We start from the raw sequence: 14,209 nt of genomic DNA on the forward strand, positions 1-14,209 counted from the left end.
AATTATGATTGATTTACTAATAATTTAGTATTGAACCTACGCGATTACACACAAACGATTGTTTCAATCCTTGCAAAAGAAAATAATTTATTTTATAATTAAATTAGAAAATTTAATTTAATCAAATGAATATTTTAGTGGGATATTATTATTTTTTTGCAAGCATAAAGAATATAATTAATATATATATTAAAGGAATATTATTTTATAATTGAGAAAGTTGTCCATAAAATGGAAATAATATTCAATTGCTAGGTAATTAACTGTGAATTATCTTTGTATTAAATCAAGAAACTTCTTAAAATAAAATACATGAGATCATGCTTATCTTTATAAAAATAAAGAGATATAAAATTATTTTAAATCTTTCCTTTTTTCCTTGAAAAAGACACAAATTCATATCTCTTTAACATTGTAAATAAAAGCATCAACCACATGTAAAATGCATTAGACAAAAACTAGAAAAGTTCAAATCTAGTTTTAGATCTAAAGAGTAGGAAGAGAATTTGTTGGTTAGAATTCTAATATAAAATGATTGATAGCAATGATTGATCTCGGTTTAGATACACGTAGAATTTTCACAAAATTTTTGTTGTTTAAAAAATACCACCTGGTTACACCAATTTTTTTATTTATTTATTATTATCGTATATTTTAAATGCAAAATAGATCCTAATTTTTTTATGCAAGTGTTACTAGTACAATTTTATGTAACTATCATCTAGGTCTTGCTGCTTGCTAACTCTTGTCCATTCGTCTGCTCCATTAATCAAGATGAATTCTTACAATTTATTTGAAATTAAATCAAATCTAACTTAATTTCTGTGGAATGTACATGAAGTTTTTCTAAAGATTGGTCGGCTAAAAAAAACATAAAATATAAGCAATTGAGAAAGATACTTATTTCACTTTGCTTTGCCAAATGAACAAGAGGGAAAAAGAGGTCCTAAAAGCCATTAGGAATTTAGAATCAAGATAGGGGCCAGGAATTTAGATTATTTATAAGTGTACTATGGTACCCAAAAAAAAATCCCTGGAGGAACTTGATAGTTTATATGCTTGGTTGACTATCCATTTGTTTTCCTCGTCTTCCAAAGAAACGTAGAAAGTTAGAAACATCTAATCTGGAGCCTTTTTTTTTTTTCATGCATTGAGTTTTGCCCTTTTTATATGGACACCCCCTTCTGGATTTTCCTAAACTAATGAACAGGGTCCCGAATTCAAAATATTTATATTGTTGTATAGAAATATAGAATATCAATTCCAATCAATCTAGTTTTTTTTTTTTTTATCAGATTTCTCAATATTTTTCATTTTATAAAATTGGATCCATCCGCTACCATTTCAGCCAAAGTCAGATACTACATCATACAATATTTCAATTTTCAACTGCGTGTTCTATATAAATAAATATAATATATTATATAATTGAGAACCATTATGACTAGTCTTTGATCGATTAAGATCCTCTAAGGTAAAGGGTTTTGCATGATCATGTCTCATGTGCAGTTTGAGTCCACGTTAAAGGACAGACCTACATACGCACGTGGGTTCTGATAATACAAGATTTGCTAGGGCCCAGCAAGCTTTATCTGCTTACCCACATTAGGATAGAAAGTGCAAATGAAACAGTACAAACAAACTTAAACCTGCAAAATGCATTTGACCCTTTAATTAAACATACTATTTTTTAATTTAAATTTATATTCATAAATTCATATGCAATCAAACAGTTTTAAATTGATAAAAAAAAACGCTATTTTGGTAAGAACTAGTTTTTGTACCTCGCAATGCATGGTTTTTTTTTATAAAAAAAATATTATTTAAGAATAGTTTATAATATAGATGTCATTGATAAAAAAAATAATGTCATGTTATATTGTATAAAGATGGCCAACGTATACGAAGCAACAAAGCAAGTTTAATTATCCTAGAAATATCTAATAAATTATCAACCAACAAAAAATTGAAGATATTTGTCTCATTTTAATATAAAAATTAATTATATAAGAATTAATTTATATTAATATAAATACAAAATAAACATCAATACAAAACAATTTAAAAAATATTGAGATATTATTTAAGTAGTTAATATCCTAATATTAAATTGTTCAGATAATATTTAAGTTTAATCTTTTATAAAAATAATTTTTAATAAGAAATTTATTTACTTTTTCATCGAATTTTAAATTAATCAAGATTTTTTTCATTAATAAATCAGAGGATTAAAAGAATATTTGCAAGCTAAAGACGAACCGGAACTTAATACATTTTAAATCATAAATTCTTGAAAGTAAGCTTTAATCCGGAAGCTATGCCAGAGAAATAGGCTATCGATTCTGAAAAATTGTGAATGGAGAAAGAGAAAGCATTAGAAGGGAGAGGGCTGTTTTCACTTTAAATCAAGTTCAATATGGGTTATATATATTCAGCTAAACGTGAGTTCAGAATATATATAAAAAATTATATATTAAATATTTTTTAATTAATAAATTTTGATATTTTTTTAAAAATATTTCTTTAATAATAATACATAAAAAATAAAACTAATATAATTAATTAAACATAACAAATATCTTAATATCTTAATGATTTATTATTTTTTCTATAAATAAAAAATTATGAATTAAATTCTTATTAAGATATATTTTTTATTTTTTTATATGAACGAAATGTAAACCGTCTAAAACAGGAAAACTAAACGGAGATAAAAAAAAGCTGATCATATAATAAATAAAATTTGATCAAATATATATTAAAATAAGATTTCTTAAAAAAATAAATTGATTTTCAATTTAGAAAAAGTTAGACATAAAACCCGATTATATAATAACTAATTTTCGATAAAGCATAATATTCAAATTTGAGATAAATCTTTTTACGATTTGATTAAGTATGAAAAAAAATAAGTAATGCTAATCGATAGAGAGAGAAGATAACATCTAAATTTTTTAATTGAATTTCATATGGCTTCCATTTTCATGCGATTGTAAAACAACTTACGATCCAACACAAAAACATAAAATAAGGTAAATTTAGGAAAAGCCAATTAGCAAAGTGTGTGTGATACCCATATTTGATAAAATAAAAAGTTTTTATTTTTATTCTTTGTATTGGTATATTTATATTAAATAAATAACCAAAATATAAAATCTAGGTTAAAAAAGTAAAATTATTAAAGATCAACCGGTTTATCATTTTAAGTTTTCGTACTATAAAATCACGAAATGGCCGAAACACAAGTCCTCATTTAGAACAGTGGGGAGTGCAGTGCAGACACCAAAACAAAGCAGAGAGTTTCTTCCCTCACACGTTTTCCAAACCATGGCCTCTGTCACCTACATAGAGCGCCGTTACAACCACGACATCTACACCGTCTGTCTCGCCGAAAACTACATCACCGTCACCGTCACCGCCAGCGCCTCCGTGGTCAAGCGGTGGCTCTCCTCCACGCTCTACTTCAACCGCTACTTCGTCGACCAGGAGCGCCTCGTTGTCGGCCTCGGCGTGCAGTGGACTCGCGGCGGCCACGATCCTCCGCCGGACACGCTTCAGCTCTGCGTCGGCCGCCGCTGCCTCATCTTCCAGCTCGCGCACGCCGACTACGTGCCGGAGAGCCTCCGCACGTTCCTGAACGATCCTTCGCACACCTTCGTCGGATTCTGGAACCACTCCGATCGCCTTAAGCTCGCGTGTTCGGAGCACGAGTTGGAGATGGCGATGGATCCTCTGGATCTGAGGCTCTGCTTCGAGAGCCTCACGCGGGATTCGGTGGAAGCGATCGTAGCGAAGTGCCTCGGTTACCGAGTGCCGCAGCGGAGAGACATAAGCGTGAGCGCGTGGTATGCTGAATATCTCAGCAACGATCAAGTTGCTTATGCGACGGTTGATGCTTTCTGCGCGTTCCTCATCGGTAGGAATATCAGAGCCTGGCAATTCATCTGACAGTAACAACAGGTATTTAATTAACCTACTCTTTTTCGTGCTTATGTAGAAGCTTTATTTAATTTCAATGTTTTGTAGTTCATGATGTATATCGTTACAGGTAGCGTAGCGTACTGTAGTATTTGTCAAGCATGCATGCCTTGTTTTGAGTTTCGCCGGTTGAATCAATGGTATTGACGGTGATGGAAGTGATTTTGGATTTCGTGACTGTTCTGAATCTGCCGGCGATTTTCAGTTTTTGCTTTATCTCTTTTCTAGGTTATTTTGATTTTTCATTGATGATGATTTGATAGTGTACTTGTTGTTTCCATCTCTGGCATGTGCTTGTTTTTTATGCGAGTGCAGAACTGATAAATCAGCTTTTACCTTTGTTTATGGTATTTCATCCTGCGTTCATTACTGCTAAACGGTTTTCGAATAAAATAGAAATCAAATGGCCTTCAGTTTTTGAAACTGTGATGCTATTGTTTTAAACCTTACATTTAACGAAATTAAAAATAAAGTAATTGAATTGAATTGAATTTGCTGTTTATTTTAATTATTTATATTTATATTTATACTTTCATCTTGCCTATAACTATGGATCAACAGATTACAATTTTGGAGTTTTTTTAATTATTAATTTTAGGGACTAAAATAACACTGAATTAGATAAAGTTAACTATTTACTTGAAAAAATGATGAGTTTAATTCACTTGAGGAATGAGGAGAATAGAAAATAAATGTAAAGCAAAGTAAATATGAAAAGTTAGTAACAAAACCAAAAGATGCCAAAAATGATTAGAGAAAGCAAATGAGTGAGAAATAATCGTTGATACACCAAGTACGAGAGATTTGTATTTGAATTAGAGGGAATATCATGTTATTTTGAAAACTGATTTAGATCATTTAGGTCAGTTCGGGATGGTTATGTATTTTCTAATTTTAGTTTTAAAAAATATTTTTTGAAAATAAAATGTTTTTTTACAAGAAAAATAAAATATGTTAGGATATAATGAAACGGAGTTTTTTCCTCTTCTTAATTTTAAAACACTTTTATCAAGTTTTGAAAACAATAAACTATTTTTTTCTTCTTATTTTAATTTTTAGTTTCATACCGTACTCTTTCGGCCTCGTGCTGATCATCTCATTGTGTACTTTTCTAGTCATTTGTTCGATGGCCGAAAAATAGTAACCCATAACACTCTCGTAACCCCCACTCTTTTATTAGGTTCGCAATAATCATTAAAGAAGCACCGTTTATGAGACAACCGTATCAATGAGATTAATGAGTAATAAAGACGAGGGGCGTGATTGTTATGGAGGGGAGAAAAGAATTTTGTCAATAACAACTCCTTAGTTAGAGATAGGAAAATAGATCACACTTGTCTCATATGGGATATGACAACAAAACTTTGAAAAATTAATGTGTAGAGAAATGTTTCTTTGCCGTATACTAATATACAGAGAGAGATAAAAGTAATAGAAAAAAAATAAAATAGATGCAACATCTATTTGATGTAGCAAAAGAGAGAAATAGATACAAATAAAGGGTGTCAATGGTCAATGAGGTATCTAAAATATTGAAGTATTTAAATATCATTACTTGAATTTACAAGGCACCCAGGTAAAGATCCAACCATATATAGCTTGTTTGGTTGCACGTCCTAACAAGTAAGAATTCACGTCAAAGGAAAAGCTAAAGAGAGTAGTAGCTCTTGTGGTATTGAAGGATTGAATGAATTTGAAACCAAACATGCGCTCAAACGTTGGGAGGGTATGTAAAATCGAAGATGACCCGAAGAGAGAACTGAAATTTCGATTGAGCATTGTATCCATTATGAGTAATAACATGCGTGTATTAAATTTAATTTTTATTGAATTAATTCCAAAATTATGTTGAAGACAAAGCAACAAATCATTGTGTTTTTTAATAATTTTTTCATCATAATTTTGGATCCCAAAATTGATTATGGAAACTATTTAAACATTCTATGAATAAACTATGCTCCTCAAATGACTTTTCATTCCATCATAATATGTCATGTAGGAATTTTTTTCACTTTTATAATAATTATTTTAAAGTTAAATAAATCTTTTTAATTGGCTAATATCATAAAAATTGCTTACATTGTTAGTACATATTTATTAAAGCATTTTTTTTATTAGATAGATTGAGAATTTTATATGATGTTTTAGTACAAAATTCTTTTAAATTAAGAATTTAATTGAAACACTATTAAAATTAAACCTTTCAGATATTTTTAAAAAAAATATAAACCATTTCATTTTCAAACTTATATGTTTTTAATCAAATTTAACAGTAAAGGTAAAAATAATTCATGTTGAAGTTTGCAAATATCCACACAGAGAAATGGAATTCAAAATCTAACCCAAGTTTATATCTTTTCTTCTCATTGTCCATAATAGTTCCTTTTCAATTGCTTTATTTTATTTTATTTTAACTAGAAGGTGTTTGCGTGCAAAACTCCAAAATGTCCAGTCCCAATGGATAGAAAAAGATGAAGAAAAGAGAGAAAAGAAGGAAAGTAAAAACAGAATGAAAAAAAAAAAAGCGTTAGAGCACTGTCCAGTCGAACAGTTCCAAAAGGGTCGTGCTAAATTCAAGCCTTTTGTTCAAAATGTGAGTGAGGTAAGTTATAACATATAGAAAATATTCGTATTCACATCAACATGCATAAAACTCCTAATGCTTATAGCTTCAAACCCAATGTGAGGCAGAGTGAGAATGAAGTAAAATTATAGCATTTGGAAAATGTCATACCATTTCATAAAAAAATGTCTATAACATAGTGAAATAAACAATCCCGGATGCCTAATGTGGGCAAACTCTGTCATAATGCTCTGAACACTGTTTCGGATGATGATCTTTGTTTGCCAGTGGTGGCTTACACGATGAAAGATAATAGTTGGGATTTTACTAAAGCTTGATCAAGTGTTTCTAAGTTCAACTAAAGTGGTGGAGAGGATTAGGTAATGAATGTGCCTCACATACAGTTTGAGTATGATTTAGTTTGTTGGAAGGGTTTTCTAGATGGAAATTTCTTGTTAATTTGTTGGTAAGTGTACCAAAGTTATCACCAGTAAAATATTCGGAAGTCCGACTGTCGAATCCTCAATGACTTTGCTTGTACTTAGATTAATGCAAATTCAATTTAAAAGTAATATATAAATAATTTAAAATAAAGATAAGAAAATATAGGAGATAAGATAAAAATTTAAAGATTAAAATAAAAATTTAGATTAAAAGATTATAAATATAGAATATAAATAAAATAAGAAAATAAAAGTAAAAGATAAAAAATAAAAGATTAAGATAAAAATAAGAAAAGATAAGATAAGAAAAATAAAAGATAAAAGAAATAGAATCAAAATAAAAGATAACAAATATATTATTTATTGACTACAGTACACCAAAATAAAATTTTGTGAAAGTGTTTTGTTTCTCATCCCAATAACAAGGTGTATTATAAATTGTAACAATATTAAGGTTGAAGGATTTACGCATGTATATTTTTATTTAAAATATCTCTCACTGGATTTGATGACAATTGTTACGTGGATGAGTCATTTTGAGGATTCAATAAGTGAATATTGTGGTGACAACAACGCATAAGCAGACAAAACAATTTTTTCTTTCCTTTTAACTCTAAATTTTTTCTTTCCTTTTTCTTTCCTTTTACCAACAACAGGAGTAGGCATGTTTTTTTTTTATCTAAAGATAAAGTTTGAGTATTTCAATTCAGGCTAATTAAAAATTTATTCTTTAAATTATTTCAACAAATAATTAAAAAAACATAACTCCATAAGCATACGAATTTGATGATTTTTTGGTGTTGATTTGAATTAGTGATGCCAAGAGTAAGAATAGTCACATGCATCCATCCAACAGAGAGAAAATATAGGTACAGGAAGTTACGTGATTAATTAGAAACGAAACAAGTTAACACTCACGTGTACCAAATAACAGCCACGCGGTAAAAAAGGAAATTGATCAAAGTGAAGGGCTTATATAAGTCACAGCCATCTTAGTTTAGTTTAGCTTCTTCAGTTCCAACGAGAGATAATTCTATTCTATATAGTTTTCTTTATCATGTCTTCATTTTTTGTGAGTCTCCGTAAAGAAATGGAGAACTCCGAAGATTTTCTCACTCTCTCTCCGCCAGGTAATAATAGTGATGCCAAGAGTGCGAGACTCTTTCTTACAATAAACCCTCCCCCAACAATGCAAAAGCATCTTTCACTCATTAGTCCATTGTTGGAACCATATAAACCCTCGTATCAAAACACAGATAATATTGTTGCTGGTGACATGCATCTAAATGCTCCTTCAACCGCTTTATCACTCAGTATTAGTCCCATGTTGTCACCATATACAGCTTCCAACCCCAACAAAGATAATGCTAGTGATCTGCATCCAAATGTTCCTGTACCTGGTTTCTCAAGTTCTCCTCGTACCCGTTCTCGTCGGGGAAAGAGTAAAACCATCACTCCACCTTTTCCCTGGGCAACGAATCGGAGAGCCACAGTGCACAGCTACAAATACCTCTTGCAAAACAAGATTGTTACGATCACGGGAAAGGTTAAGTGCAAACGGTGCGATGAGAGGTTCGAGATGGAGCTTGATCTGAAGAGCAAATTGGGTGAATTGTTGAAATTCATTCAGAAGAAGAAGTGTATCATGCATGATAGGGCACCTAATGTTTGGGTGGTGCCAGTGTTGCCAAAATGTGAGCATTGTGGACGAGAAAATAGTGTGGAGCCATTCCTTGGGGACACCAAGAGAAGGGCCATTAATTGGTTGTTCTTGTTGCTGGCTCAAATGCTGGGTTTCTGCAACCTTAAACAGCTCCAATATTTCTGCAAGCACAACAATAACCATCGAACCGGCGCCAAAGATCGCATTGTTTATTCCACCTATATGGGCCTCTGCAAACAGCTTCTTCCTGAATTGTTTGATTCTCGATCATAGTTGCGCTACATGACATTATCCTATGGTCTAGGGCATAATAATTAGTTTCTAAATGACGATTAGTCAAATTAGAAGCATTAACAATGTGTCATGTGGAGATTGTTTGAGATCAGTGATCTTTGACCCTAAAATAAATTCTCCTTGGGTGTCTAGCTAGTGCTTGCTTTTTATTTTTATTTTTAATCTAAGTAGTGAATTTATTTATGAATTAGGTGATTTGGAAATTTAGTTGTTTGTTTACTATTTTATTTTAGATTAAGAACTATTGTATTTATTTTTGCGTTAAGTATGATATTATTGCCATTTCCCAATTTAAACTCTTTTCATGCCTTTATATATTGTATAATAAAAACTCCTATTGTGTTAATGACTAAGTTGTTTTTTAAGCTTTGTACCTGTATATTCATGTGGTGAATGGTTGAATTTTCTAAAGTCTGTTAGCTCATCAATTTTGGGTTGTGTTCACACCATTCAAGGCCTTGCTACCAAATTTAGTTTCAATATCAATGTCGATCAACTGCTTCATCTACGAGGTTAACGAATCTGTGTAGAATCTAATGGCTTTCACAACACTGCAGAGAATAATCGGAATGCATATATAAAGATTTGCCCCCCATAATTAATCTTTATTCTTTTTACAAGTCAATGGCTGATTTTTTTTTTCTTTTTTTACTTTTCTCTCATTCTTTCCTAATTTATCCTTCATCTTCTTACTCCGTCCCCTCCTCTTTCCTTCTTTATCTGGTTTTCTAAGCCTGAACAAATTGTTTTAGGCCCAATAAATTTTCACCAAAATTAAAAAAGATGGTTGCAAAGTAGCATCACAACCAAATAAAAAAGAAGAAAAAATGTTGCTTTGTTACCAACTCAGAAATTGGTTGTGGTTTGCGGTTTTCTTGCGGTTACAACATCGGACCCAGTAGTTTGAGATGGTTGCATTTTTTTTTTTCTAGATCTGAGAAATGGGTTGTGATTTGCAGTTTGCGATTATTTTTTCAGATTTGAAAAAGTTGTACCCGTCGTTGCCATGGAAGGGAGAGTCATTGTGCTTTGATGTTGTCGTTGTTGGCTTCCTTCAGTTAGCTCTTGGAGGGAGAGAGAAGAGAACGGAGAAGAAGAAGGGTAAATTAGGAAACAAGAGAAAAAAAAAGCAAAAAAAAAAAAGAAGAGAAAAGTAAAAGCACATCCAATCTAGCCTCTGAGTCACGGTTGTTAAAAAGAGGGACTAAGTAAACTTTTTAATAACAAAGAGATTAGATTGAACAAAATAAATAGAAATTAATAAATTGATAATCAAGCCTACTTCTATTTATTCTATACTCTATGCTTCTTTGATTTGTATGTCTTTCGCATCATCATAACATAAATTAAAAGTTGCGTCCTCGTGCTTACATTGGCCAAGAAAAAAACTAAAGCTACTGTCTGAACTGTTGAACATAGAAGGTAGGCAATTTTTTTTCAAATAATTTCAACATTTTATAATTATCCCATTGATAAAATATGTTAATAAATATCATCATATTTGTGAGATGAGTGAATGAGCTTTCTAGTCGTGAAAGTTACATGTACAAATAATGTCACGTTAAGGCGTGACTCCTTCCTTAGTCACGTTGAGTCTTTCACTACCAACGACAATAATATCTAACAATCTTAATTTTTTTGGAATTAAACGGTGTCTAAACCTAAAGAAAGAAATCACAACTTGCCAGGCCTAGGAAAGGAAATTCCCATGGCATCAGACATAAGCAACTGGCTTAAAAATGCTGGAGTGTAATAAGTGAAATTAGAGACTTGATTAACAAGTTAGTTGCTATTTTATTTTTTAAAAAAAATTAATTATTAGCTGTCAAAAACAAAAAATAGTAAGGGATAGATTGCTTAAAATAGAAGTACCAGGAGTTGGAGGAAAAAGTCCGAATTAAAAGAATATAAATAAACACTCTTATTATATATTTTTATTTATTTATGAATAAAGTTCTGAGAGTGAATTGGATAATTTTATTTCCAATTGTTACACTGGGGTTGTTCATACATAAAAAATTCAACTTCCATATTATGTGATGCATTGGCCAAAGCATCCGTACAAAACTTTGCTTCCCCATATATGTCAGTAAACTTTACCTGCCAATTTTCGTTTGCCAGATTTCGAATAGCTTGTACAAGGCTCCAACCCTACGTACTGCTACTAGAGAAAAACCTTCAATACCATTGTCAATAGAGTTTAGTTAATCTAAAATTTTAAATGTAGATTAATTCGGACGCCTATACTACTTAAACAATAGAGTTACTTTAATTACTTCCAAAAGTGAGAGTACTAACATAATGTTGCCTCCTGTCCATAACATGTAAAAAATTAAAATTATTTTAAAAGAACAAAAAATTAAACATAGGAATCCAGAAGAGACTTTGAGAGCAACAACTGCACCTAACCGAGAGAAAATAGATAAAAACTTCCCATACAAATAGGTACAGAAACTAAACAAGTTACTCCGGAGAAACTTGTTTATTTTATTTTATTAAAATTTCAGAATCTTGCAGTTGAGATACTCCGGAGAAACTTTATGAGTTAGCTATTCCCAACAAAATAATATAGGTTTAAGGAATATTCAGTTGACTAAGTTATATATTTATAAGCTAGCTGCAAAGATTTCGACAGTGCACGTGGATGTTTGTATGTGCGTGATGTAGAACACTATGATGCGTGTAACAAATAACAGCCACGCGAAGAAATTTTGCATGCCATGAAGAACTTTTATTAATTTATTATAAACATTAGTATTTGTGCACCTTAATCATAATTCTTTAGGAAGAATGTCTTATTAAGTATGTTCTAAAAAGATTTTTCTCATATCGAGGCGTGTGAATAGTCACACATTGAAAGCAAATCTTAACAAGTGTCTGGTGCAACACAAGAGTAGAAAAACAAAAGAAATATAGAAAATCAAGAGATAATAATTGTTAATGTATTTCAAATCTCAAACTGTCGATCTCTTAGAGTGTTCATAATTTAGCCTATCACATTTGCAAAGGTTGATAAATTATATTTAATTTTCAAATCATTTGTAACAAATCAATATAAAAATTAGGCAAATAAAGTTTTATAAATTGAATTATTTATAGCCTTTAAAATTATAATAGTTTATTATAAAAGAAAATTAATATTAAAAATAAATATAAATAATATTCAAATAATTTATCTAAAAAGAGAAAGAATATAATTATGTCCATAATGTAGGCGATAAAAGAAAAATAAAATATCTATCTAAAAAAATGTCATTTTTACTATAAAAAAATAATAAAATGTTTTATAAAAATTGAAAAAATAAATTATACTTAAATATTATTATTTAATTATAAAATTGAACTGATTATTATATTACTCTTTCCGTCTTTATTTATAGACCCAAGTTTAAAATTTTGTTTGTTATTTTTTATAAGACTTAATATATAATATTCATTAAAAGAAGAAAGAAAATATATTGACAAACCATTAGGAAAAATTTAAGATAAATATATTGTTATCAATTAAATTAATCATTTTTTTTAATCTTGATGAAGATGAAGTAGATAATTGAGTCTTATATATAAGAATGGAGAGTAAAATTATGGAAAACAAAAATTGAGGGGGGCCAAGGTCCCCCAACCTATAAATTAATTTTGTCCATGATTGTTGGTATGAGCGAACCCTTCTCTTAGCTTTCGATATACTTCGTCAACTTCGATCAAATCATCGTCGGCACCAACCAAATAAGAATTCATCTTCTGCACAACCATCCTAGCTCCCCCTTGATCCCAATTCCTTCTACGCAACCACTTTGCTTCTATCCCTTCATGACCTCACTTCCCCGCACCCTCTCCCAAATTGAACTTTTAAATAATAGAAGAATCAAATTGAACCTCTAAATTTGCAACAGTAATCACATTACTTTCAAATTAAATTGGAGTAATTTTGAAAAATTTTGGACCAATTTTTTTTATTGAGGGCCAAATTAAACAAAATAAATAAATAAAGGATCAAATTAATAACTAACTCTACTTCCATTTATTTTCTCCTCTTGTACTTTTTCCTCTATATACTTCATTGTTCTACATGTCTTCCACATCATCCAAACATAGGTCAGAATTTGCATCCTCATGCTTATGTTGGCTAAGGAAAAAATATTAAAGTAACAGTCTGAACATAGAAAGAGAACAATACATTCTTTTAATATTTTTAACAATTTTTATTATTAAGTTACATGTCTTATTAATAACTTAGACTTATATTTTATTTGATGAAACTCATTCATAATTATCCCATTAATATGAAAAAAATATTAAAATAAATGTTATTTAAATAATGTCATATACGAAATGAGTGTTGGAGAAACAAGATACGTCCAATAGTATTGGATCTATCTTAGAAGCTATGAGAAAAAAATTTGTTGTGAAAAGGGTTGATCCTTTGGCTAAAGCTCTAACTTCAGTATATGACGAGTCTCAAATAGAACGTCAAGGAAAGATATCGGGGGGAGTAGTGGAAGCAAATTCATGTAATGTTGATTCTACTATGAACATGGAGTTCACTGATGGATCTGAAACTATCATGAGTGATGTGGATATGACACGAACCGGTGATATGGCAAATGTTGCAAGTATTCTTGGCCGGTTGTGGCCAACTCTAATAAAACCCCTCAATGAGGAGTCTATGTTGTTGGAATTGTAAGGGTACTAGAGGAAAGGATTTCGCTAATTTGGTGAAGGATTTTAAGCATGATTATATCATATCTAGGATGTGTTTGCTCGAGACTCATGCAAGTGGGATGCTGGCCAAGGGAACCATTAACAAATGTGGGTTTCCTAATTCCATGGTGTAGGATGCAGAGTGTTGTTAGGCTGGTGGAATTTGGGTACTGTGGGATCTTCTTGGTTGAGATACTCAACTTACTTCAAAGAGTACACAATGTGTTCATTTAAGAATAAGTGATGGAAACTCATAATCATGGGTGTTGTTTGTGATCTATGCTAGCCCTTCATACCAAAGAAGGCAAACTCTTTGGGAGGAGCTTATCAACTTTGTAGATGATGTTGATGGTCCTTTGGCGTTTGTTGGTGATTACAATGTTGTGTTGCATGTGAGCATGAATGAAGTAGGAGCCGTTCTAGATATTTGCTCAAAGCATGGAAGCCTTTCGTAATGAAGTCAATTCATGTGACTTGATTGACGCTAGCTTCCAAGGTAATCTGTTTACTTGGGGAAGAAATGGTATTTCTGAATGGCTTGATAGATTATTGATTAATATGGAGTAG

The 14,209-nt window shown here is 30.9% G+C and overlaps 2 protein-coding genes across 2 annotated transcripts; both read left to right on the forward strand.

The window, feature by feature from the left end:
* The first annotated feature begins 3,269 nt into the window (after positions 1-3,269).
* Positions 3,270-4,321, forward strand: LOC102661124 (exonuclease 3'-5' domain-containing protein 2). Its single transcript, XM_006586820.4, has 2 exons — positions 3,270-3,960; positions 4,049-4,321. The coding sequence occupies exon 1, from the start codon at positions 3,328-3,330 to the stop codon at positions 3,946-3,948; it is 621 nt and encodes a 206-aa protein (XP_006586883.1). The 5' UTR covers positions 3,270-3,327; the 3' UTR covers positions 3,949-3,960; positions 4,049-4,321.
* A 3,753-nt stretch (positions 4,322-8,074) lies between these two features.
* Positions 8,075-8,920, forward strand: LOC100813200 (uncharacterized). Its single transcript, XM_003534760.4, has one exon. The coding sequence runs from the start codon at positions 8,075-8,077 to the stop codon at positions 8,918-8,920; it is 846 nt and encodes a 281-aa protein (XP_003534808.3).
* The last annotated feature ends 5,289 nt before the right edge of the window (positions 8,921-14,209 follow it).

The sequence above is a fragment of the Glycine max genome, chromosome 9 (genome assembly GCF_000004515.6).
Source record: "Glycine max cultivar Williams 82 chromosome 9, Glycine_max_v4.0, whole genome shotgun sequence".
In the NCBI taxonomy this organism is placed as follows: Eukaryota; Viridiplantae; Streptophyta; class Magnoliopsida; order Fabales; family Fabaceae; genus Glycine; species Glycine max.

Bases quoted from the DNA above. Each gene is read 5' to 3' on its own strand.
- LOC102661124 (XM_006586820.4), top strand. From the start codon at position 3,328: ATGGCCTCTGTCACCTACATAGAGCGCCGTTACAACCACGACATCTAC.
- LOC100813200 (XM_003534760.4), top strand. From the start codon at position 8,075: ATGGAGAACTCCGAAGATTTTCTCACTCTCTCTCCGCCAGGTAATAAT.